Source organism: Delphinus delphis, chromosome 5 (assembly GCF_949987515.2).
Source record: "Delphinus delphis chromosome 5, mDelDel1.2, whole genome shotgun sequence".
Lineage (NCBI taxonomy): Eukaryota > Metazoa > Chordata > Mammalia > Artiodactyla > Delphinidae > Delphinus > Delphinus delphis.
In genome coordinates, this window is record NC_082687.1 from 53,702,337 (window position 1) to 53,728,997 (window position 26,661).

Here is a 26,661-nt window from a genome sequence, read left to right on the forward strand (position 1 = left end):
ACTCTTTTTCAGATAGACTGCCTATTTCCTCTTCATTTGTTAGGTCTGGTGGGTTTTTGCCTTGTTCCTTCATCTGCCATGTGTTTCTCTGTCTTCTCATTTTGCTTAACTTACTGTGTTTGGGGTCTCCTTGTCACAGGCTGCAGGTTCGTAGTTCCCATTGTTTTTGGTGTCTGTCCGCAGTGGCTAAGGTTGTTTCAGTGGGTTGTGTATGCTTCCTGGTGGAGGGGACTGGTGCCTGTGTTCTAGTGGATGAGGCTGGATCTTGTCTTTCTGGTGGGCAGTTCCACATCTGGTGGTGTGTCTTGGGGTGTCTGTTATTATGATTTTGGGTAGCCTCTCTGCAAATGGGTCAGTTTGTGTTCCTGTCTTGCTAGTTGTTTGGCATAGGGTGTCCAGCACTGTAGCTTGCTGGTCGTCGAGTGGAGCTGGGTCTTGGCGTTGAGATGGAGATCTCTAGGAGATTTTCACCGTTTGATATTACATGCAGCTGGGAGGTCTCTTGGGGACCAGTGTCCTGAACTTGGCTCTCCCACCTCAGTGGCACAGCACTGACTCCTGGCTGGAGCACCAAGAACCTGTACTCCACAAGGCTCAGAATAAAAGGGGAAGAAAAAAAAAGAAAGAAAGAAGAAGATAAAATAAAGTTATAAAATAAAAAATAATTATTAAGAAAAATAATTTTTTAAGTAATTAAAAAAAAAACGGACAGACAGAACCCTAGGATAAATGGTAAAAGCAAAGCTATACAGACAAAATCACACACAGAAGCATACACATACACTCTGACAAAAAGAGAAAAAGGGGGAAAAATATATATCGTTGCTCCCAAAGTCCACCTCCTCAATTTGGGATGATTCGTTGTCTATTCAGGTATTCCACAAATGCAGGGTACATCAAGTTGATTGTTGAGCTTTAATCCGCTGCCCCTGAGGCTACTGGGAGAAATTTCCTTTTCTTTGTTCGCACAGCTCCCGGGGTTCAGCTTTGGATCTGGCCCTGCCTCTGCGTGTAGGTCGCCTGAGGGCGTCTGTTCTTCAGGACAGGATGGGGTTAAAGGAGCAGCTGGTTCTGGGGCTCTGGCTCACTCAGGCACGGGGGAGGGAGGGGCACGGAGTGCGGGGCGAGCCTGCGGTGGCAGATGCCGCCTAACATTGCACCAGCCTGAGGTGCGCCATGTGTTCTCCCGGGTAAGTTGTCCCTGGATCACGGGACCCTGGCATTGGCAGGCTGCACAGGCTCCCGGGAGGGGAGGTGTGGATAGTGACCTGTGCTTGCACACAGGCTTCTTGGTGTCTACAGCATTAGCCTTAGGATCTCATGCCCGTCTCTGGGGTCCACGCTGATAGCCACGGCTCGCTCCTGTCTCTGGAGCTCCTTTAAGCTGCATTCTTATTCCCCTCTCCTCATGCACCAGGAAACAAAGGGGGCAAGAAAAAGTCCCTTGCCTCTTTGGCAGCTCTAGACTTTTTCCCAGATTCCCTCCCAGCTAGCTGTGGCGCACTAGCCCCCTTCAGGCTATGTTCACGCCGCCAACTCCAGTTCTCTCCCTGGGATACGACCTCAGAAGCCCAAGCCTCAGCTCCAGCCCCGCCCGCCCCGGCGGGTGAGCTGACAAGCCTCTCAGGCTGGTGAGTGCTGGTCGGCACCGGTCCTCTGTGCGGGAATCTGTCCGCTTTGCCCTCCGCACCCCTGTTGCTGCACTCTCCTCCGCAGCTTCGAAGCTTCCCCCTCCACCACCCGCAGTCTCTGCCCACGAAGGGGCTTCTAGTGTGTGGAAACCTTTCCTCCTTCACAGCTCCCTCCCACTGGTGCAGGTCCCGTCCCTATTCTTTGTCTCTGTTTTTTCTTTTTTCTTTTGCCCTACCCAGGTACATAGGGAGTTTCTTGCCTTTTGGGAGGTCTGAGGCCTTCTGCCAGCGTTCAGTAGGTGTTTTGTAGGAGTTGTTCCACGTGTAGATGTATTTCTGATGTATTTGTGGGGAGGAATGTGATCTCCGAGTCTTAATCTTCCGTCATCTTGAAGCTCCTCCTGTTTGTTGTTTTTATGTTCTGGAACCTTAGGTCTTGTCCATCCAAAACTGCCTTTCGACAGCCAGTTGTCTAGATTCTTTTAAATCAGTCAATGTGCATTGTCAGTATTTTCCATACACAACAAAATTCAGGTCTCTCAAGTTTCACTAGTGGTAAGTTGTTACACAGCAAGCAACAGAAGATTAATACACCAGTGTTTGTTTTATGGGTGCAGGTAAAGCAGGAAAAGAATGCTTGAGCATCTCTACCTACAAACAGGCTAGATTCCAAAGGGTTTACTATGTATATTTCCTTTCAAATCTGAAGTGATATTATGCAAATCACTAATAGGACCTCTCCAGAATGGGAGGTTGAGGATGCATATTTGCTTTCATGCATTGCTTGTTCACATTCATAAAAGTTGATATTATGTTGAAAGTTTATTCATATAGGATTAAGTAGTTTATTGGCTAAATGTATTACTTATGCCAAAACTATTACCTTCTTAACTATTTAGGTCCAAACAGTTTATATCTTTCATGCTGGCATTTATGTATAAAAGTATTTTACATTAAAAAAAATTCCTGTAAATCAATCAATATTTATTAAAAGTCTACTTAGAGTAAATCAATGCACTAAATATTGTGAAACATGAAAAATACCTCTGCCCCCAAAGAATTAGCTTTTCAATACACACACAAAAAGATAAATTCTAATGAAAGAGATAAATTAAGTTGACTACAATGGCAAGTTGCAGAGAAGGAGCACTAGAAAATGCGTTAGATGACCTGGGTCCTTTTAAGTCTCCTGGCTCTAATAAATAAGACATCTTCTCTCTCAGCCTCTGTTGTTTCATATGTAAGGTTGGTATAATACCTGCCTGATTCTCATGGATTTATAAAATTCCTACTCTGTACCAGGCACCTTATTAGGTCTTAATGATTAAAAGATGAACATGACTAGTTTAACCCATTGAGTTCACTGTTACGTATAGGTTAATATACTTGAAAATAAACAGTTACTACAATGTGATTATCGCTATTGTTGAGCATAACTAGAGGAAGAGCAAAGAGTTACCTTTTTTCTCCTAAACTGTGGAAATTTCCTCTAATCCAGAGGTGATGCAATATAAAGTATATAGCATCACTTTTGAAGTATTTTTGCCAAATTAATTTAAATCTAATCAAACCTTTAGATCTAAATTTAAGCTTATAAGAAATGAGGGGGATAGAACAAGTTAAATGAGATCACAAGAAAGCATTCAGACAAGTCCAGAAGGTGGACATTCTAAAGAAAAACTGGCTTGATCTCTTCAACAAGTCAATGCCATTAAAAATTAAAAAGCAAGCTGGACTCTTTTATGTTACAAAAGACTTAAAAGACATAACAACCAAGGTACTATGAGGTCCTTGATTTGTACAATCCATCTGTAAATAGGGACAATAAAGGAAATCTGAAGATGGATTTTGTTTAGAAGATAAAAAGATTAGAGAAATACTGTTAATTTTTTAAGACTGTTATGGTATTGTGGTTATATTGTAAATATCCTAATTGCTTATAATAATGATTTGGTAAAAACTCATGAAGTCCTATTTTACATTAAAATACAGCAGAAAATAATGAATGAAGCCATTATAGTAAAAATGTTAACTGACAAAATGATGTGATGAATATAGGGGTGTTCTACTATACCATTCTTTCTAAATTTCTGTGTCTGAAAAGTTTCATAATAGTTAAAAATGAAAGATAAAGAATAAATGAGAATATATTTGAAATCACTTTGTAAACTTTAAAAGGATAAAAGAGATTTTTTTTTTTAAAGAAATTGTTGGAGAAAGAAGGAATGGTTTTTCTCAAGCATATGTGCTACTTTGGACCACACTGCTAAGAGAAGTCAGGAATGGCCACCACAGAGATCCACCCAATGCCTCTAGAAATAGAAACCAGGAGGAATAGCATGGATTCCCAGATACTGATCTTTTTAATACCCCCCTTCATGCCTAGATGACCTTGACCAAAATTGAAGACAAATGTCTTCTTGCTGGGAAAGGTGGGCTAAAGCAACGTGCACTTATCCAAGAAGCAGCAGAAAGCCTGTAACCGTTACAACATGAGAGTAACTGGTGAGTTTTCCTTTTTGCAGATCGGTAGGATTTGGCACCCAAAGCAGAGGTTTGAAACCATGGATGATTGCCCTTATTGTGTTATTACTGACAGTGGTAACTGTGGCCACTGGTCTTCTGGCTTACTTCTTAGTCTCTGGTAGGTAAAATTGTGGATTTTGCTCAGTTTGATTTCAGTTTTCTGTAAAGCTTCATTTGAATAAATGTAAATTTATTTCCATCCAAAAATAATGTACTTTCACTAGTAAATGTCCACATTTTGAATTTTTTAATTTATTCAGTCATTTCATCAACAAATAACTACTGAATGTTTAGTATGTCCAAGTACTTTTCAGGGCACTCAAGAAACAGCATTAAGCAAAGCAGATAAATTTCCCACCTCCTTGGAGCTCACAGTCTAGTATTCTTTTCAGAATCTATACAAAAGACCAAAATAGTAATTGTCTAAAATTTACTAGTAATCACAATAAACTCTAATCATTCATGTATATGCAAGTGAAAAATTATGATGAATTAGTTATTAAAATTGGCTCTTTTACTCAGCATTTTCTGCCCACTAACATTTCTAGGAAAAAGAAAAGCACGTGTCCAATGAAATAATGAATTTTAAAATTATTGGTAAAGTATAAATATGATACAGTATTATTACTTTTTTTTCTTTTTTTTTTTTTTTTTTTTTTTTTTTTTTGCAGTACACAGGTCTCTCACTGCTGTGGCCTCTCCCGTTGCGGAGCAAAGGCTCCTGACGAGCAGGCTCAGAGGCCATGGCTCACGGGCCTAGCCGCTCCGCGGCATGTGGGATCTTCCCGGACCGGGGCACGAACCCGTGTCCCCTGCATCGGCAGGCAGACTCTCAACCACTGCGCCACCAGGGAAGCCCCTATTACTTATTTTTAGAGAAAAAATTTTACTCTTTCCAAAACAATATCGAGAGATTTTTCTATTGCCTGATATATTTATAATCCCACAAAAATTCATTGCAGAATTCTCTTTTTACATTGCATCACTCTGCAGAGTGCAAACCATTTACATTTTTCACAAATGTCCACAATGTCAATCTCACACAGATGTATGTGATAAGACAACTAGTACAGGGGACTTACCTGAATGGACTTATCTGTTGTCTCTTTCCTCAGACTTGATGGGGGAGTCCAGATTCTTTTAGGAGCTTTAAAGGGCTTAAGAACATAGTTCTGGAGCCCATATAACTACTCTATCTGTAGTTTACACCAATGGCAAAAGATTCTCGGGTCAGCTAATTTAATGTATAGAAGCCCCTTTTCTATGAGTAGAGGGTTCAATTACAAATGGACTATATAGATTAGTAATCGGGGGGACCAAAAAAGCACTACAGAGTCCAGAGATGTCCCTAGGAGACAGACCATCCTGAGGTCCTCTTTCTTTCCTAGATCCACAGCTTCCCAAGGAGAGATATGCTTCTGTGGTTGCTCCATTTTCTATCTTTAACTCTTTGTAGATTTCTTGCCCCACCAGGGCCATACTCCTAAGATTACCACACTCCTCCACTGCTCTGTTTTTTATAACCTTTCCTGAGAGACGAGCAGAAATCTGATTGATTCATCCCTTTTACACACTGTTCTCACCTCCCACCTCAGGCAGTTTTTTTCCCTGCCTTTCTTTTCACACCTTTCTTAGTGTGCCTGGCTCTTCCATTAAAAACCAAAATTTACAAGAACACTTATTTAACTCTACTTCCAGTAGAGTACAAGGTGGTATACATTTCACCGCAGCAAGAAGCAATACAGTAATTAAATATTCCAGCTCTAGAGCCACACTTGTCTGAGTTTAAACTTGGAGAGGCCACTAACTAGCTGTATAGCACAGAGCAAGTTACTTAATGCCTCCTGCCTCACTTTCTTCATCTGTAAAATGAAGGTGATGCCAGTCTTAGAGAGCTTAGTGAGAGTCAAATGAATTAATACATATAAAGTGCCCAGAACAGAGCTTGGCACATAGTAGGCACTGAATAAATACCAACTACTGTTATTAACATATAACATTAATCATTATTTTTATTATATTTATTATTAAAGTCTCAGAGATATATTCAAGACTTCATATTAGCCCCATTATAGTTGGGCCTTAGATCCCAAAATCTACCCTCAGACCACTTAATTTCCTACTTTTTCTTTTCATCACAGGCCAGAAAATGGAGTATTATCATGGCACCTTTAAAATTTCAGATCTACGAGTCAAAAGTAATTCTGGACAAAGCAGCCCATACCAGCTTAAGGACTTACAGGAGATGACTGAAAACTTGGTAAGTCAGATAAAATTGTTTCTATCATAAAATATTGCAGGAGGAAGGGATTTTGTGAATCATTTTCTCCACTATTTCTTAAAACATGATTTTCAGACAATTTGCATCAGAATCATCTTGCAGATTCCCAGGTCCCACTCCAGATCTTCTGAATCAGTGTCTGATGGGGTGGGTGGGTAGGGAGAGAGGAGTAAGGGAATCTGCATTCTAGCAGATTGGTGATTCTGATAAACCACTTTTTAAACCACCTCATTTAAAAGTGAGAGAACGGAAGCCAAGGTATCCCAGCCCTTCGCTCCCCCATTCCACCACGATACTACCCAACTGAAAAGCTTAAACATACCAGAAGTGGTTATTGGTAAAACCACATGCTTTTTTTGTTAGACCACATTTTAGGACTTAAAATATTTTTTAAATACATGAAAAAAGGAAAGAGGATTATAAATGTTCATTTTATCTCAAAAACACACTAATTAAGATAAAATACCCAGACCTATTGTGCAATATTCAAATGAACTGCTAACGATTTTGTTAAAACTGAAATACAAGACTGTCCCCACCCCCACCCTCCCTAAAAAGTAAACTCAGTTGCATAACAGCTCTGCTCACGATGTGTGTGAACCCTCACTCAAAAACTAAGGTCAAGTTAACTGCCTTGACAAAGAAGCACAGACCATAAAATTATCTTAAAAGGGTGGAAATGTCAGGTGTTGGTTTGTTTTAGTCAAAGAATCATTTTTTACTCAAAACATTTCCTTTCTTTCTCAAACCATTTTCATTTTTTCATGCCACTATTTGATCTTTGTCCACATGCATACCCAGTTGCAACATATTCACAGCCACATAACAAATGGAGTTTTTAATCTATATTTTCAATTCTCATTAAATTATGCAATTTTTTTATTTTGCAGTCTCATCCCCCCAGATCAATAATTACATTTATAGATTGATATATATCCTCCATTCTTTTATATTCAGAGCACCTTAGAAAATAGCATTTGTGATCATTTCTTGAGGAATGCCAGAAAAAACTTGGATACATACCCTAGTACCTCTTTTATTCCTCTGACCCTGAGTGACTCCACATAACCTCCTCAATGTTAAAATATTAATAATAAATTAATTATTTATTAATTTAAAAATTAATAAATTAATAAATTAATTAATCTTAGTTTAAAAGATATACAATTTCTTTGACTGTTGAAAAAATATTTATAATTTAACAGGAAAGTTTAAAATTTGTTTTCTTTATGTTTTACAGCCAATATTGTTGGCATTGTTTTAGGCTAACTAAGACATTGTTTCTACTGAAGTAAATGGACAGGAATGAAGTAGGTCTTTTTAAAAAAAGTGAAAGAAATTCACTTATAGAGGTATGTGTTTGAAGGTGAACTTTGAAGCTTCACTAAAGCACACGTTTTTAGGTGTGAAAGAACCTCAGGTACAAAGGCTGAGTTACGTGATGAAACATTATCATCATAAGGACCTACAAGGTCTTTCTCTAGTTGTCATTATTTATTTCTTCTCTTTTATTTTCATACCACACTCTCATTCTCCTCCCCCTGCAGACAACCATACTGTATTTCACATGTATTCTTTTATTAGTATTCATTCTTGCAAAAATGCATTTTCTTGTTTTGTGCAGAGCACATGGCTTTAATTTATTCTTTGTGTTATAAATCCCTTGTTTTAGTTAGTTTGGGCTGCTATAAAAATGTACCATAGTTTGAGTGGCTTATAAACAACAGAAATTTATTTCTCATAGTAATGGAGGCTGGAAGTCTGAAACCATGACACTAACATGGTCAGGTTCTGGCAAGAACCCTCTTTCTTGTTGCAGACTTCAGACTTCTTGGTGTATCCTTACATGGTGCAGAGCAGGGAGCTAAAGAGCTCTCTGGGGTCTCTTTTCTAAAGTACTAATCCCATTCATGACCTAATCACCTCCCAAAGGCTGCACCTCTTCATATATGGCCTTCATTATGTTAAAGCAGGTTCCCTCAATGCCCACTTTCTGGAGGGTTTGTAACATAAATCAGTGTTGGATTTTGTCAAAAGCTTTTTCTGCATCTATTGAGATGATCATATGGTTTTTACTCTTCAGTTTGTTAATGTGGTGTATCACACTGACTGATTTGCAGATACTGAAAAATTCTTGCATCCCTGGGAAAAACCCCACTTGATCTTGGGGTATGACCCCTTCAATGTATTGTTGGATTCAGTTTGCTAGTATTTCGTTGAGGATCTTTGCATCTATATTCATCAGTGATATTGACCTGTAATTTTCTTTTTTTGTGGTATCTTTGTCTGGTTTTGGTATCAGGGTGATGCTGGCCTCACAGAAAGATTTTGGGAGTGTTCTTTCCTCTGCAATTTTTTTTGGAAAAGTTTCAGAAGGATAGGTGTTAACTCTTCTATAAATGTTTGATAGAATTTGCCTGTGAAGCCATCTAGTCCTGGACTTTTGTTTGCTGGGAGTTTTTTAATCAGTTTCAATTTCAGTACTGGTGATTGGTCTGTTCATATGTTCTATTTCTTCCTGGTTCAGTCTTGGGAGATTGTACCTTTCTAAGAATTTGTCCATTTCTTCTAGGTGTTTATTTTATCGGTATATAGTTGCTTGTAGTAGTCTCTTAAGATCTTTTGTATTTCTGTGGTGTCCATTGTATAATAACTTTCTCCTTTTCCAGTTCTAATTTTATTGATTTGAGCCCTCTCCCTCTTTTTATTGATGAGTCTAGCTGAAGGTTTATCAATTTTGTTTATCTTTTCAAAGAACTAGTTTTTAGTTTCATTGATCTTTTCTATTTTCTTCATCTCTATTTCATTTATTTCTGCTCTGACTTTTATGATTTCTAGATAGGAACAGTTTGTTGGTAGTAGACATTGCACTTATCCATTCCATCTTTTATTAATTTGGACCATATTGCCCTTCATAAAACAAAAATCCATAATTTTAAAGTAATCATACTTATCAGTTTTCTCAGCCTTATGGTTGTGTTTTTAAAGATTTTTTTAAAAAGTTATTTCCTCTTTTAAGTTATAAAATTAGCTTACTGTATTTTCTTCTATTAAACTATTAAACTTCTACCTTCTACAGAAGGTTTTTAATGCATCTGAAGTCCACCTTTGAATGTGATATTAAGTAGGAACCCAGGTAGTGATCCAGTTTTCCCAATGTAACTAACTGAACAATCTGTCTCACCAATATATGGTATGATTATTCAGCTTATGACACTTCTTAGCCCCTGAGTCTTACAGAAAAAAAACGATGATCCTCATCTCTTCAAACTGCTTCCCATCTCCTTGGAGAGATGATAGTAACACACATGAAACTGAACAGCATGACATGATATGGTTAAGGACTAAACTATATGTTGAGGACTATAAGTGCAGAAGAACTTCAAAGAAAAGGAAGATCAACTAGGGTTCACGTGGCCAGGAAAGTCTGTGTATTATTTTAGCCCTGTTTAAGTGAGACAATGTCCCTTTCCCTCCAATCCCCACCAATTTACCTTCAGGAGAATTACAGGAAGTGTTCATGCCTCATCCTGAGCCACTCCTTTTTATTGTTGCTAAATCCCAATGAGTGAAACCAGATTCTTCTCTCTGACCTATGTGTGTGCTAATTAGACAGCCACGAAATACAGGTTGTAGGTCCTGTTCTTCCTCATAACTGGGGATTCACTGATTTGAATGGAAACAGAGATGCAAATATAAAATGAGTTCATGCTCAGATACTGCTAAAACCCATTCAAGTTCCTTGAGATAGCAGCACAGACATATCTCATCTTTCATACCATTCTTCAGAGAATACTCCAGTAACCAGACACCATGATATTCCTAAATAGCTAGGTCATTTTTATTATTATTATAAGTTTGAGTAGGATCACTGACTGAGCGAGCACTTCATTTGAAGAAATATATTTCAGAAATATTTTTAAAGTATAGGATCATTACAAATGTGAAAGTTAAAAACTTGTAACACTATAGCAATAACACTAGTTAACATATACTAAATGCCAAGCACTCAATTAGCTTAGCACATACTGTATCTGTATTATTTTAGTTAATCCTCAAAAACAAACTTATGAGGTAAGTATAATTATTATCACAATTTTACAAATTGAAAAATCAAGGTACACAAAAGTTAATTTACCCAAGATCATTCAGCTAGTAAATGATATAGTTAGGGTTTTAGATTACATTTTCTTAATACATTTTCGTCATCCATAAGAATCATCTGTGTGATTTTACTTCCCATCTACCATCCCACAAAACACCAGAAATCAAGTAATTATCCCTGGTACATTATTCTCTTTCAGTTACAGTTGACCCTTGAACAACATGGGTTTGAACTGTGCAGGTTCACTTACATGCAGTCTTTTCAATAAATACGTGCTATAAATAAATAAACAAATATGTGCTACAGTACTACATGATTGGTGGTTGGTTGAATTTACAGATGCAGAACCAGGGATACAGAGAGCCAACTATGAAGTTATATGCAGATTTCTGACCCAACCCCCCACATGGTTCAATGGTCATTGAATACTGTATAGTATTAGCATGTGCCAGTAACCACCATCTGAATTAACAATGGCATCAGTTAGGAATTTTCTTAGTGTTGTCTCCAAAAAAACTCACTTCTCCTGTGCCCAAAGCAGTCCTAAATTTTATCTTCTTTGTGCCCAGGAACACCAGAAACAGTGCCTGAAATGATCCTCAAACTATCCTTTGGACTATGTGTCTAGAGTTGTAGAGACAAAGAACTTGGAAACAGAAGTGATGTAAGGAGATAATATAGTTTAGGAACACTCTCTAAAGGAACTTGAAGACACCAATGAGAGACTTGGCTCTCTGAAGCAGGAAGCTCTTCTCTTGAGAAAAGGCAACCGGGTCAAGGTAAACAACTTAGCAAAGGTATTAGACTACCTAAAGTTTGGAGTTGCATAATGTAAGAGAAGTAAGAGGCCCAATGTCTGGTGTAGGCCTATGGTCCTATGCTCAGAGAAGAGATGAATTTGAAAGCTTATTTGAAAGCTTAGAAAAGAAAATAAGTAGGAATTATTTAAAAAAACAAAAAAAAACCTTTGTGTTCAGAGGTTAGAAAAATTGGGTGTAGAATGTGACTGAGTTCTTACTTGGCAGCTCAAACTCACGTTCATTTCATAACTGAAGATTAGGTATGACTAAAAGAGGAAAATGTGTATCACAACCTCTGCCTTCAACGTGTTAAATTTGAATACTGAAAGAAAAAGCTAACTGTTGTATATTTCATGTCTAATCTTCAATATAACACTGCAAAGGAGGCATTGTTATTCACACTTTATAGATAGATAAGAGAACTAAGCCTCTGAAGATAAGGTCCACAGTTGGTAAATCAAGGAGGGGAGATTTGAAGCCATATAGGTTAACTCCAACAGGTGCCATCTCCACTAAATTATTCTATTTGTCAGGAAGGGACTAAGCTATAATAGGAAGTTCAGTTCTACATCAATTCTTCTCCCATTTAATTTTTAAATCCATAAAGATTATAAATTTATATGCTCTGTCAGACCACTTTTACTTAGCCAACACATTGGGATTACATTACTAATTATATAAAGATGTCTTCATTCTTAGTTTCTTCATTTCCTTGTATCATTTTTTTCAGCTTTATTAAAATATAATTGACATATAACATTGTGTAATTTTAAGGTGTAAAATGTGATGATATGATACATTTATGTTGCAAAATGGTTACCACTATAAAACCTCCATCATGTCACATAATTACCATTTTTTTTGTGTGGTGAGAACACAAGTTCTACTCTCTTAGCAACTTTCAAGTATATAACACAGTGTCATTAAGTATGATCATTACAATGTACATGGGATACCAGAACTTATTAATTTGCAACCAGAAGTTTGTACTCTTTGATCAATATTTCTCCATTTTTCCCATCCCCTAGCCTTAGTAAGTACCATTCTACTATCTGTTTCTATGAATTCTGCTTTTTAGATTCCACATAAAACTGGAATAAAGTATTTGTCTTTGTCTGACTTATTTCAGTTTGTGTAATGCCCTCAAAATCCATCCATGTTGGCAGAATTTCATTCTTTCTCCTGGCTGAGGAATATACAGCTGACCTTTGAACACTATGGGCTTGAATTGCAAGGGTCCACTTATATGCAGATTTTTTTTCATTAGTAAATACTGTAGGAATATATGATTTGACCCATGGTTGGTTGAATCCACAGATGCAGAACCATGAATACAGAGAACCATATGGGAACTGTGGATACAGAGGGATGTTATGCCATATGGGGATTTTCAACAGCACAGGGGGCAGCACCTCTAACCACGACATTGTTCAAGGGTCAACTGTATATATATGTATATACATATTCTTTATCCATTTATTTTTTGACAGACACTTAGGTTGTTTCTGTATCTTGCCTATTGTGGATAATACTGTGATGAACATGAGAGTGCAGATATCTCTCTTGAGATCCTGTTTTAATTTCCTTTGGATCTATACCCAGAAGTGGGATTGCTGGCTCAGATGGTAGTTTTAGTTTTTTGAGGACCCCCCCCCCATGCTTTCTCCACAGTGGCTATGCCAATTTACATTCCCACCAACCGTGCACGAGGGCTCCTTTCACCAAAGTCTTGAAGTTTCATTGTTAAGATCTTTTACCTCCTTAGTTAAATTTACCCCAAAGTATTTTATTGTTTTTGATGCTATTATGAATTGCGTTGCTTTATTTCTTCTTCAGATATATTGTTGTTATTGTATAGAAACACAACTAATTTCTATACACTATGAATGTTGATTCTATATGTTTGATTTCTCTTGATATGTATGCAACTTTACTGAATTCATTGGTCAGTTCTAACAGTGTTTTGGTGGCATATTTATGATTTTCTATATATAAAATTATATCATCTGCAAATAAAGGCAATTTTACTTCTTCCTGTCTGATTTTAATGCCTTTTATTCTTTTTCTTGCCTGATTGCTCTAGCTAGAACTCCCAGTAACATGGTGAATAGGAGTGGTGAGAGTGGGCACCCTTCTTATCTTGTTCCTGATCTTAGAGGGAAAGATTTCAATCTTTTACTGTTGAGTTTTGGTGTAAGCTGTGCATTTGTCATATATGGAGTTTATCATGTTGAGGTATGTTCCTTCTACATGTGATTTGTTGAGTGTTTTTATCATGAAAGAACCTTGTTTTCTGTCAAATGCTTTTTCTGCATCTATTGAGATGGTCATATGACTTTTAGCTTTCATCCTATTGATGTGTTGTGTCACATTTATTGATTTGCATATGTCAAACCATCCTTGCATCCCAGAGATAAATCTCACTTGATCATGGTATATGATCCTTTTAATGTGCTGTTGAATTTAGTTTGCTAATACACTGTTGAGAATTTTTGCTTCAGGAATATTGGTCTGAAGTTTTATTTTCTTGTAGTGTCCTTATCTGGCTTTGGTATAAAGGTAATGCTGGCCTCACAAAATAAGTTTGGGTGTGTTCCTTCTTCTTTGATTTTTTGGAAGAGTTTGAGAAGGACTGGCATTAATTCTTATTTAACTGTTTGGTAACATTCACCAGTGAAACCATCTGGTCCTGGGCTTTTCCTTTTGAGGAGGGTTTTGATTACTGATTTAATCTCCTTATTCATTATTGGTCTCAGATTTTCTGTTTCTTCATGATTCAGTCTTGGTAGGTTGTATTTTTCTAGGAATTTATCCATTTCTTCTAGATTATCCAATTTGTTGGTTTATAATTGTTCATAGTAGTTTCTTATGATCCTTTGTATTTTTGTGTTATAATGTCTATTCTTGCATTTCTGATTCTGTTTGAGTCCTCTTTTTTCTTTTAGATAGTCTCACTAAAGTTTTGTCAATTTTGTTAATCTTTTCAAAAACACAGCTCTTAGTTTTGTTGATCTTTTCTATTGTTTTTCTGATTTTTATTTCATTTATTTCTTTTCTTATCTTTGTTATCTCTTTCCTTCTGCTAGCCTTGGTCTTAGTTTGTTCTTTTTCTAGTTCCTTGAGGGGTAAAGAGATCAAAAGACCAATAAGCATCAAAATCCTGTGAGCACCATCAGTGCTCAGGTTGGCTTAGGATAATGATTCACAGCTGACTTCTTAAATCTTGGGTTTTGCCAAAAATCTGGATTTTAAATAGATAGAATAACAACTTTAAAGGATTGCAATAAGAACGATCAAGATTATGGTCTTTATTTTTAGAGGGCAAAGAATATAGGCTGCCTTTGGAGAGGGGTAACCATTACATGTTGCTTGTACATATCAATGGGTAGGAGTTCTTAATCCATAGGAATCAAATTACTGAAAATGTCAACAAGGAGAAAAAATTCCCCTCAAATACTTCATGTGCAGTTTTCTTTTTTCTCTAGGAGCACTGATCTCAATCTGATGTAAATCTCATTAAAAGCACTAATAAAATCTTCCTGATAAATGCAAGGCTTTCTGATAAACAAATTTTCACTTCCTTTTATTAATTCATTCAAAAAAGCATGCTGAATTCTTACATATTGTAGAGTATGAAAAGAAGAATGATTGTCCCTATCCATAAAAGGTTTGCAGTTTAGTAGAGGAGATAATATATTTTCATAAATAACTATATTAAGGAGTAGAAGATATAAGAGGAATAAGAACAATTAGGACAGGAAGAGGAAAGATTACTCTTTCCTCAAGGTTCAAGGAATAAACCCAAAGTAGGTCTTATCTGAAATAGACTTTGAAGGAGAGTTGTGATTCAGAAAAGCAGAGCCAGCAGAATCAGAGAGGGGACTACAGACCAAAGGAATAGCCTGAGAAGGGCAAGTACAGAGGGAAACAGGACATGCCTGAAAACAGCACTACCAAGCATGAAAGGTAATGGTGGTGTTGATGGGGGTTGTGGGTGTGGGGATGAATGACAGATGGTGAGGCCCTTGAACATATGACTCTGTGACCAGAGACTCAAATGCAATTGTGCTCTAATCTCTATTTCTACCTTGAGTTCAGTCCTGGAGTAAAGCAACTTCAATTGAACCTTATTTAAGGTTAAAGGTGTGTTTTTTAAAAGCATCTCTTATACCATCCTTTGTGTGCCACTCTTATTATAACTAGGAGAAAGCAACAGGATCTGAATTTTTTTTTTTTGGCATGTTTTGGCTCTAAACTTTTAGTTATCAGGCACTCATCTGGTGAGATGTTGGTAGAAACTGCCTTCATATTCCATTGGCCAGTCTTCAGTGGCATATCTCTCTGAAGTTAGTGGTCTCAGCTCTGAAACACCCCTATGTGAGTACAAAGACTGCTGTGAGAGGAGCAAGCTGGGAAGCATCTAAACTGAAAGGCGGGCTACATGTGTGAACAGAGGTAGTCTGGGAATGAGAGTTAAATTGCTGGGCCCGTCTGTTTGTTTGAATTGAAGGCCTCTCCCTTACTCTTCCATTAAACACCCAACTAACCTGCAGTTGCCCTCTTAGAACTTAGTGCAACTTCCAGCATTTCAAAATCATCAAATATAACGAGGTACTACCTTGAAAGAAGGTCTTTTGTTCAACATGAGGGACTAACTCCAACTACAAGACTCTACAAATGGCTCCAAATGGGAGCAAGATAGATTTATAAATCACTAACTCTATTAAGATATGTAAATAATAAACTTAGAACAACTTGGCACACAGCTTAAAAAAAGTGTCCTTTGAAACTTCTGAGAATTTAGAATTAGAATGCCAAAGTGCTAGCAGAATGTTTCTGATGAAATAGGCCTTAATCTGCCAGGGAAACATTTTTGGGTGGGGTCTCTAGAAAGCTAGTTCTTACATAAACTCCATTCAGCAATAAAGTTTACGTTCATGTTTTCTCTGATTTCCCTGTTTTAAATTCCTTTAGTGTAGGAACGCTGTTAGCTAGTCTCTGTGCCCCAGCATCTTTTAGGATAACATAAAGATCCTGGGCTTCGCCCCAGACCCAACCAATGAGGCTTTATAGGGACACGGTCCTGGAATTTGAATTATAGAGAAGAGAATTCTATATTTCTGTGATTACCAAAGTTACTTCTACCTAGATTCTTCTTATGTTATTCTTTCAGCTCCTATCTTCCCAGACACCTGAAATATTCAAAGATGGAATGGATGCTGGGGCTAGATATTCTTCTCAGCAGGTATTTTGCCAGATGAATGATGTCATCCAGAGTCAAAAACTTAATCCAGTACCTTCACCAACAAGTCACAAACAGCCAAGGGATCTATTGCGGGTAGAATTTCAGAGGATAATTACAAACCAAACTTCTTTAGATACCCAAACACTATTTACTTTTTTTTCCTTTTAATACTGGTCATTTTTCTCCCCTTTGTTTTGGTTAGTCTTTTCTTTTCTTTTGGATTTCCCCCAGATACTGAGTAATAGGACTGGCTGTGTATGTCGGAAGAGAAATGATTAAAACAATTAGTGGTCTTGCAAAAACATAACTTACAAAATAATTTCATTTCTAACATATAAACCCCACATTTCTTCAGCCCATTTAAGCTTTTCTTATTTAAGTACAAGTAAGTGTATATTCTGGATACAAGCAATTTCTCTATTTTCTAAATACTGTCTTTGATCTAAAGTTTAAAAATATATTACCAAATATATGTTTAAAAGTTTTATACTTTAAGTCAATCGACTGTTTATGTTATAACTTATTGTTGTATGTTCTATGAAAGAAATTGAAGTAAAATGTACATCACATTTAACAAGGAGGTTGTGTGATTGATAAGAGATGGACCTAGAGACAGAAGACCTAGATTTAAGTCCCAGTTTACTAATCCACATGATGCTAGGGAAATTCACATGATGTCTCCGAGTGTCAGTTTCCTCTTCAAATGAAATAAGAATCAAAATAATTCTTATTTCATACAGTTATTATAAGGAGTAAGGGGGATATATATTTTGTTTCCCAATTAAGCTTTTTATGAATGCCTGATACTGCTAAGGAAGTCACAACTTGTTCCTTGATCTCTGAAACAGTCTTCTTTTTTATTTCCATTCTTTGGGTTTTTCAAAATGAGAGGTGGTTTTCTTGTCTCTTTCTTAAGGATTTAGGACATAATTTTTGTCCTAAATAGATGAGCACATTTGGCTCATCTACTATCAAATATGAAATGCAGTGCCTGCATTCAGATGACACTGTTGCCACCAGGTGGTCACTGGGGGATACTGCAAGCAAAAATCTAGGTGTGATAAGTCACAGCATCATAATGTCTAGGCAGGCAATTAAAATTCTGTGCGAATGGACCCCAAACAGTAGTTTTTGTTCTCCTCCCCTGTTGACATAAACTGAGGAACACAACTTTGACCTAAACCTGTAAAACCACCTTACTCTTTCTTCCTTCCTGACCTACCCTAGGGCTCAGAATCAACAACAATTAGAAAATTTTTAGCTCTTTCCTAAATCTCTAATGCCTCTTCCCTGTACTTATAGCCAAAGACCTGCAGAGAAATCTGAGACCTGTGATGCCAGAATGGGGGCTAACCTGATCCACCGGCAGTCTACTACCAAAATATACCCAGCATTTTATATGTGTTTAATCCTTACAACCCTATGAGTAGCATAGCAATATCTTTGTTTTAGAGGTTAGGATACTGAGGCTCAGCTTGGTTCAGCAACTTTTCCAAGGTCACCCAGTTCAAGAGCAGCAGGATAAGCAGGCTTCAAACCCAGCACTGAGCCACGGTTCTCTCCACCACTTCTCAAGGCCTCCCTCCATGTCCCATCTCTGCTCTGCAACTTTCTGCTTCACCTTCTGTGGAGTTTTAGGAAGATAACCTTTACCCCAGATACCTATGTCAGCACATTAGAGTCACCTGGGGAGATTTTTACAAATACAAATGCCTAGGTTCCATCCAGACAATTTATAACCAAAATTCTGGGAGAGGGGCCCCAGCATCTTAAGTCATTTTTTGTTTTTTAATTCTGCAAATGATTCTGTTGCACAGTTGGAATTGAGAACCACTGGTTTAAATCATGATATTACTCATGTTAAAACATTTTTCTATCGCTTTAACATTTAATCAGGGGTATATTCTTCTCATAAAATATCTTATTAACACATAGTTTCTCTCTTATTGTAATAACAGGTGGATGATACATTTATAGATTCGGCCTTGAACAAGCATTATATCAAGAACCAAGTAGTCAAACTGACGTATGTATGTTTGGGCAAAGGTGGATTCACATCCTGGAGTGACAAAGGGCAAAAGAGATAGGAACCCTCATATACTGTTGCCTCTATGAGTTTGGCTTTTGGCTAGGATTTCTTATAAATATTATTTCGACAACAGTCTCGAGATACAGGGCCGATCACCAGTTTGTAAACATAAAAACTAAGACTCTGGGAGCTTAAGTGATATGTTCAAAATTCCGCAAGTGACAGAACCAGGATTCAAATCCCATCAACTGATTATAAGGCCTGGGACTACCAGAAACCATAGCTTTGGGAAAACCCAGCAGCATGTCACTGAATGCACCAAGCTGTATTCTTTCAATACACATGTCATTTCAAAAGTATTAAGAAGGCAAAGTTGACTACAAAATGGGATCATAAGTCTTACCTGTAATGAAGCCCTAGTTAGAGGAGCCATGCCCAAACAAAAAGATGTTCCTGTTTTAATGAATTTCTGCTTGTTGTGGTGGAGAGGGAAGACTCCTGTCATTTGCAGAAATTGCTCAGAGGTTTCAATTGTGTTATTTGGAAAGCTCATAGCAGAACATATACGTAACAGATACAAACATATGGGCCTGTGTGACTCATCTTCTTAAAGAAAATGAATATAGTCAGACAGATCTATTTGAAGGAAATAATAATCGGTTTTCTCATCAATAGGCTAATGCTTTATTGGCAGACTTACCCCAAGTTCCTTATACCTTTATCGAGTAACTAGTGACCTCCAGAAGGATTTTACAATATATATTGGATAAATTTTATAATATTTAGGAGATAAAAAGCATGTATTTCCCAAAACTTTCTAGATTTCATGCCCTCCGTTTTTAAATTCTGACTTGCCATAGCATCCTAGCAAAATTATCATAGTCTTAAGAACTCCTTTGAATTTGTAGCCACTATCATTTTGTAAGCTTTTGTGTGGGTCCAGGGAAATCCCACTTGGTAAACAATGTTTTCCCTCTGATTTAAAAACAGGGAAAATTACTAGATTGTATATTTACCAATTTGACATAAAATTCTGTTTATTTATATCTTCACATTCCAAAGCCTAAAATGAACCACAATATATAAAATGCCTTTAAACTGATATGATTCCCTCTTTTTTTAAATCGAAGAATTCAGGAAAATAGGGCTTCAGTGGTTTTTAGAGCTTGGCTCTTTTGAAATGTAAAAATAAAAGACATGGCAGATCAACACATAGGTTTCCGTTTTTCTTAAAGTCCTTTAATTGTTTGGTTTTCCTACTTTAAGAGTATGGAAAAATTCAACCCCACAAGTGAAGGGGCTTGAACTTGTGTATATGAAAAAAGTTCAAGGAACTGGACATGTGTAATCTGGAGAAGACTCAGACACCAAGAATATCACTGTCTTCAAATATTTTATGTGGAAGAGGGAACTGATGTTTTATGTATGTCCCAATTGGTAGACCTAAGCCTATGGAATGTAAGCTTTAGGGAGACATATTTCAACTCCAAGTGAAGAGCTCTCTTAAAATCAGAGCTGACCAAAGAGAAATACCCTCTTTAGAGAAGTAAATCTTTTTAATTACTGTGCTGGGGTTAGATGACCACTTATCATGGAAGCTGTAGAGCTGATGAAGGTATCACACGAGGGACTGGCCAAAGACACCATTAAAGTTTTTTCCAATTCTCAGGGTTTATAATTTTGATGATAAAATTTTGGTGTCTGAGTCTAACTCAAATGCTATAGCAAGCCTTCAAATTAATGGGGAAAATTCACTCAGAACATAATGAAAACTTGAAGAGGGAACATATGAAATGATCTTGAGTCAGAAAGTGACATATATGAGTTATCAATGTGAGATGATTAGTTCTTGACACTTTCAACAACTGAGGCATAATTCAGGAGAAGACAATACAGAAAAGAGAGTTAGATAATACTGGATGTATTTTTTGAACAAGTACCTTTCTCTTGTGTGTCACAGTCCAGAGGAAGATGGTGTGACAGTAGATGTGATTATGGTGTTCCAGTTCCCCTCTGCTGAGTCAAGGGCAGTGAGAAAAAGGAAAATCTGTAGCATGTTATATAAGAAGATAAGTAACACCAGAGCTTTGTCAATAAATGCCTCGTCAGTTGAAGTTAATGGTAAGTAGGTGCCTTTCTATGTGATGTGAAGTTCTCTATTAAGTCCATTTTTTGTCTAATCATAAACTTATTTACCATTATTTCTATTCCAAATAATGGCTAGAATTCAGATGGAAAAAATTTCAAGTTAAAAAAGTGACTTTTAAAGGTTTTGTTATTCTCTGATGAAAGCATGTCTGAAGTTAGTTGTCAAGTGATTTTTTTCTGTAGTAATTGACTGGCACTCATCCAGAAATAAAATCAAACCTTTACCACTAACATAGTCAATCTGAGCCAGCCACTTCCTCCATGACTAAGCAGGTGAAAATACCAAGTGTTTAGCAAAAACTGTTTTTCTGTTTCTAAAACATAAACTCATTTGTTGCATTTTAAAAATATGAATAGTTTCTGTAAACAGTGAAATCATGGAGTTTATGTTAACTTTTTTTCCTATGGGCATTTGAGAAAATGGTAAATCAATTTTGGAGCCACTAAAGCCTTCTTATAAGTAATGCTTTAAAAATCACTAAACTAGAAAAGAAATCATAGGAACGAGAAGTAATCTTTATCAAGGCCCTTCTCTATATCCTTTACATGCAGCATCTAGTTTCTATATTCTTATGAATTAGGCAAATTCACCTTTATAGATGTGAAAGAGGGGCAAAAAAGGCTAAGGACTCCAATAATTAAATGGAGCAAACATTCGGGACTTCCGTGGTGGTGCAGTGGTTAAGAATCCACCTGCCAATGCAGGGGACATGGGTTCGAGCCCTCGTCCGGGAAGGTCCCACATGCTGCAGAGCAACTAAGCCTGTGCACCACAACTACTGAGGCTGTTCTCTAGAGCTCTCAAGCCACAACTACTGAGCCCGCATGCCACAACTACTGAAGCCCGTGCACCTAGAGCCCATGTTCAGCAACAAGAGAAGCCACTGCAATGAGAAGCCCGTGCACCACAACGAAGAGTAACCCCCACTCGCTGCAAATAGAGAAAGCCCGTGTGCAGCAACAAAGACCCAGTGCAGCCAAAAATAAATGAATAACTTTTTTAAAAAAAGGAGCAAACATTCAAATCTAGATTACTAATTTCTTGAGAGGCTTGTGAAAAAAGGGTGTGGTCAAACACATTTCAGAAATTCAGTCTATGATATTCACCTCTTGGAAATTCATCCCTTATATTAGCATACTAAAGACTCTGAGACCAGCTAGACAGAAACCTGTTTAACCCTGTACATTAAGCTGCTTCCACAAGCATCTATTTCTGGAAGACAAGTGCAGATTTCCCGTACAAATTCCAGGGGACACCAGAATTATGAGTCACAGAAGAGATTCAGAGTAAGTGTGATTAATATCAGATGTGAAACAGAAGGCCCTGCCCTTGCAAGGGTCTGGTTGACCCTTTAAGAGGAAACCTGACCAGGAAGTGAAAATCTGCAGGAATGGGATGGGCAGGAGTTTGCTGATGAGACAAAGAGTCAGCTAGTCAGGGAATAAACCTGGGGACCTCTCCCAACCCAGGAGGGAAGAACCTGTCAAGGGCTTAATCCACCTTCTTTGTTTTCTTGTTTGTGGGGAAACAAATGAATCGAGGTTGTGAAATAGTGGAAGCTCTGATAAATTACATGATGTGTTCTATGTAATTTCCAACAACCAGTTAATCTGCCAGGAACTTAAAAGCCTGAACTATCTGAAACCAGAAATGAAGTATGAAATGGTCATCAGTTGTCTGGGCTCTTTGTTTCTTATAGGTTCAGTTTGTGACCTGCAGCTTATTTTAATGACTACAGTAAAGGGCAGGATGTGCTGATGGAGAACCTGATTTGAGAGTTACCTAATTCTAACTCCACTGAGTCACTGCAGGAACACCCAAGTAATTGGCCCATGCCTTTGCCTCCATCTTCTCATCTATAAACTTGCAATGATAATGTTTGTTATTCCTGAAGTCACAGAAATACCATGAAGATACACAGGAAAATAGAATATGGAACATATAGGCCATAACCTCTTAGAAAGCCAGCAAATTGTGCATATGCGTTGGAAACCTGAAAGCATTAATGTGAGTAACTGGTGGTAGAAAAAGCTATAACCTTGAAGTTTTCCAAATTTCCAAATATAAAAAGAGCAGTGTTTACTAGTACTTAGGAAAGGCCCATTTAGTAGAAAGCTCAGTAGAATCCTCAAGGCAATTCTTACAGACAAAAACATTGCTCTCCAGCAAAACTTAATTTGGGGGACTTCAAATGAATGGAGAACCACAGAAATTCTAGACCAAGTCTAGAAACAACCCTGCAGCCCAAGATTTATCCATAATTTGTCAAGAATCTGTGTTTTGGCTTGACAAATAAGTGTGTGGTGTGGGTCTTTCACGTGATGTAATGTGTCAGAGCAAAATTAAAATCAGCTCCTTTGAATTGCAAACACCATGGCTGTGGAAGAGCGGCTCACTGCCTACCTGTTGTTGATGTGGGTTCCAGTTATCATCATGTTACTTGTAGCATGTACTGACCTGAATATGATTACTCCCAACTCAGAAGTGTGTTAGAGGGTCACTTTCAAAACTAAGGTGTTAATGTTTCTTTTCACTTCTAGACGTGGAAAGTAAAAGCATTTGGTCAAAACTGGAAATGGGAAACAGCTAGTTACTTGTGTATGGGTAGTTTAGTTCCAGGTGTAATCATTCTCTTTCCTTAAAAATTCAATTACACTCCCAACTATTACACTCACCCTGGTATCATTCCTGGAAAGGGGTGATTTGCATCTTGCTCAAACTAAGCTGAAGAAGTTTTAACTGAAGAAGTCTAACATTATACTATTTTCCATTTTAATTTATTACTAACATGTGACATATTAAAATACCTCTTTTTATTTCACTTCCCTTCATTGCACTTCAGAGATGTTGTGTTTTTATAAATTGAAGGTTTGTGGCAACGCTGTAGTGTCAGATAATTTTTAGCATGTTTTAGCAATGAAGTATTTTAAAATTATATATATATATATATATATATATAGTTTTTTCAAGACGTAATGCTATTGCACACTTAATGGACTACAGTATAGTGTAAAAGTAAACTTTTATATGCACTGGGAAATCAAAAACTTTGTGACTTGCTTTATTGCAATATTCACCTTATTGCAGTGGTCTGGAACCGAACCCACAATATCTCCAAGGTATGCCTACATTTAAAAACATAAAATAAGAAATTTACTACCTTAAAACTATATTTGACTGAAAATTGAGTTCCTTTCATAAGTAAGTACTGAGAATCTGACCTGAGAAATTGATTCTTCACCATATAATGATTTAGGTATGCCTTTAAGGGTATCCCTGAATTGGATATTCTCAAGAGCTCCCACTTTGTAAAGTTCATTATCACTAGTTTCCCAAGTGAAATTTATAGAAGGTAAGTAGAAAGAAACATTCTTATTGTGTATAATGAGAAATTAGATACAAAGAATATGAGTCTGAGAAACATGGCATTGGTAGAAATAAGTAAAACCAATCTACCCTCATTCTACTCATTAAGCCCTTTTATTTTGAAAAACATCACAGTTTTCATGCAACTGTCCGTCAGCTTAAGTTTAAATGTTTGTATTTCCTTTATCAGATTCCTAACTTTGTTGGAAATGACAGAATTTAATCTTAGATTCTGTCCAATAATTGGCCTTTACCAATATTCAGCCGGTGTTTGATAAGAATATACAGTAGTTTATACCTCAGAAAAAAATAATTTTAATAATTTAGGAACCATGTTTTAGAAGTATTTTAAATATAGTTTATGTGGTAGTTTTCAAAGTTTTTTTTTTTTTTCCATTCCCAAACCCTTTGACCAAATTATGCAAAATCTTAAATAAAGAGAAGAGATAGGGCTTCCCTGGTGGCGCAGTGGTTGAGAGTCCACCTGCCGATGCAGAGGACACAGGTTCGTGCCCCGGTCCGGGAGGATCCCACATGCCGCAGAGCGGCTGGGCCCGTGAGCCATGGCCGCTGGGCCTGCGCGTCTGGAACCTGTGCTCCGTAACGGGAGAGGCCACAGCAGTAAGAGGCCCGCGTACCGGTAACAAAAAAAAAAAGAGAAGAGATAAAAGCAGACCTGTTCTGGTTGAGCCTGGGTTTGAACCTGAAGACCCCATCTAGTTGCTCCCTCTTTCCCCTCTTTCTCTATTTCCTTAAATAAAATCCAAAGAAGCTTTATCCTGCACCATTGGAAAACCACTGTTCTGTATTAATACAAATGATTTGTGAGTTTTGATCATCCAATATTTGTGCCTTAATTACCTACTGCTTGTATTACCCACCTAATCAGCGGTTGCCTATAAATCTCTACAAAAACTGTACACATATTCTGTTATATCAGATAACCACTTTCCTGACTGATCTATATGCTCAAGTTTCTAGAATCCATATGCGGTCAGTATCCTCTGATAATTTCTGGTCATTGAGACCAACCAGAAGAATATCAAATTATCATTCTTTGCTCTATTTTGTTTTTCAGCAATGAGCTCATCGACAGGGAAGCTAACTGTCCAAGCATGTAAGTCTAGTTAGCTTGTAAAAACAAGTTCAATTTCCGTATCAGGGAGGATAATATCTTCAAATATTACCTCATAATCTCCCACCCATGTCCCACATTTTCTTTGGGAGAGAATAACAATTGAGTAAGAGATGAAAATACTTTTTTTCCCTAAGACCAATCTTTTTGTAATGTTCAAGAAAAACATTTTACATGGTGGGAATTTGGGGGCAGTTTGAAGAAATTATATATTTCTGGTTTGGAATAAATAAACTTGCCTTGCTAATTTTTTGAATGCTATGAAATATGCTTTCTACTGAGAAATAAAATGAGAAAGTGATAAATGGGAAAGAGATAGACCCCATAATTTGTGACTGACCTATAAAATTTACTTATTATACCCATCTTGATGGTTGACAGCAGCTCCACTCACTCACTTTATATCACTGTGACCTAAATTTTGAAAGATTTTATAATAGCAGTGATGAATTTTAGGAAAGTTGTTCTTTCATTTTCATCTGTGTCTTGCAAACACACTATACATTTTATTCATTCATTCAATAAATAATTTTTTAACATCTACCAAGTGCCAGAAAGTGAATACAAGTGTCAATAAGACATGATTCCTCCTCTAAAGTTAGGAGTTTGAAGGTAGGGGAAGACATAAATAAATCAGGAAATGTTAAAACAGTGTGATAAACGCTATGACAGAGACAGAGCACAGTGCTATGAGAGTCAATCAGAGCCACCTAACCTGGTCTTGTGGGGTCACAAAGTGATCCTTGAGGTGAAAGGAAAGACAGAAAATCAAGTGACAAGTGGAATGAGTGTCTCGGGCAGGGGGAGCAGAATGTAAAAATGTCTTCAGAAAAGCAAGAACATGGTCATTTCTTGTCATTGAAAAATGTCAGTGTGGCTGTAATACAGAATAGGGTGGGCATGGGAAAGGGGTGTGATTAATAATGATCAAGGACCAGAACCATGCTGAAGCATTTCGACCTTGTTTGGAGGGCAATGAGAAGTCACTGAAGGGTTTTACACACATCAGAAAGGTCACTCAGTTTTCAGTGTGGAGAATGGACTGGAAGAGCAAAGCTGGAGGCAGGGAGATGAACAGGGAAGCTATTGCAGTCCTTCAGATGAGAAAAATGGTAGTCTAAACTAGAGATGGCAGAGTGATGGGGATTTCTAAAATGACTGGCCACAGAAGGAGTGTAATCAGTAACAGTAAAGTGAATTTCCTTTTTGATACCTAATTTGTTGGAACAAGAATTGAACCTACCATGTTTTCTTTATGAGCACCATGCTTTAAACAGGCTTAATTCTTAGCAGGAACCCTAAGCATCAAACTAATCTCTGATCTGATGCACATAATAAAGTACATATTTATTCCTACCAATAGTGAATGTGATGTTTATGTGGAAACATAGAAC

General features: G+C 37.3%; 1 protein-coding gene across 5 annotated transcripts in view; it reads left to right on the forward strand.

Moving 5' to 3' along the window:
• The window catches only part of TMPRSS11A (transmembrane serine protease 11A), a 51,210-nt gene that overhangs the window by 16,422 nt on the left and 8,127 nt on the right, over window positions 1-26,661 (forward strand). For 2 of the 5 annotated variants that reach the window (XM_060011726.1, XM_060011727.1), the window contains 6 exons: window positions 4,157-4,275; window positions 6,299-6,417; window positions 16,517-16,588; window positions 18,547-18,614; window positions 20,578-20,738; window positions 25,211-25,249. In XM_060011726.1, coding sequence (XP_059867709.1) covers window positions 4,157-4,275; window positions 6,299-6,417; window positions 16,517-16,588; window positions 18,547-18,614; window positions 20,578-20,738; window positions 25,211-25,249 — 578 coding nt within the window. Of the gene's footprint in view, window positions 1-1,129; window positions 1,191-4,156; window positions 4,276-6,298; window positions 6,418-16,516; window positions 16,589-18,546; window positions 18,615-20,577; window positions 20,739-25,210; window positions 25,250-26,661 lie in introns of those variants that run through there. The other 3 variants (XM_060011725.1, XM_060011729.1, XM_060011728.1) reach the window with 3 other exon arrangements.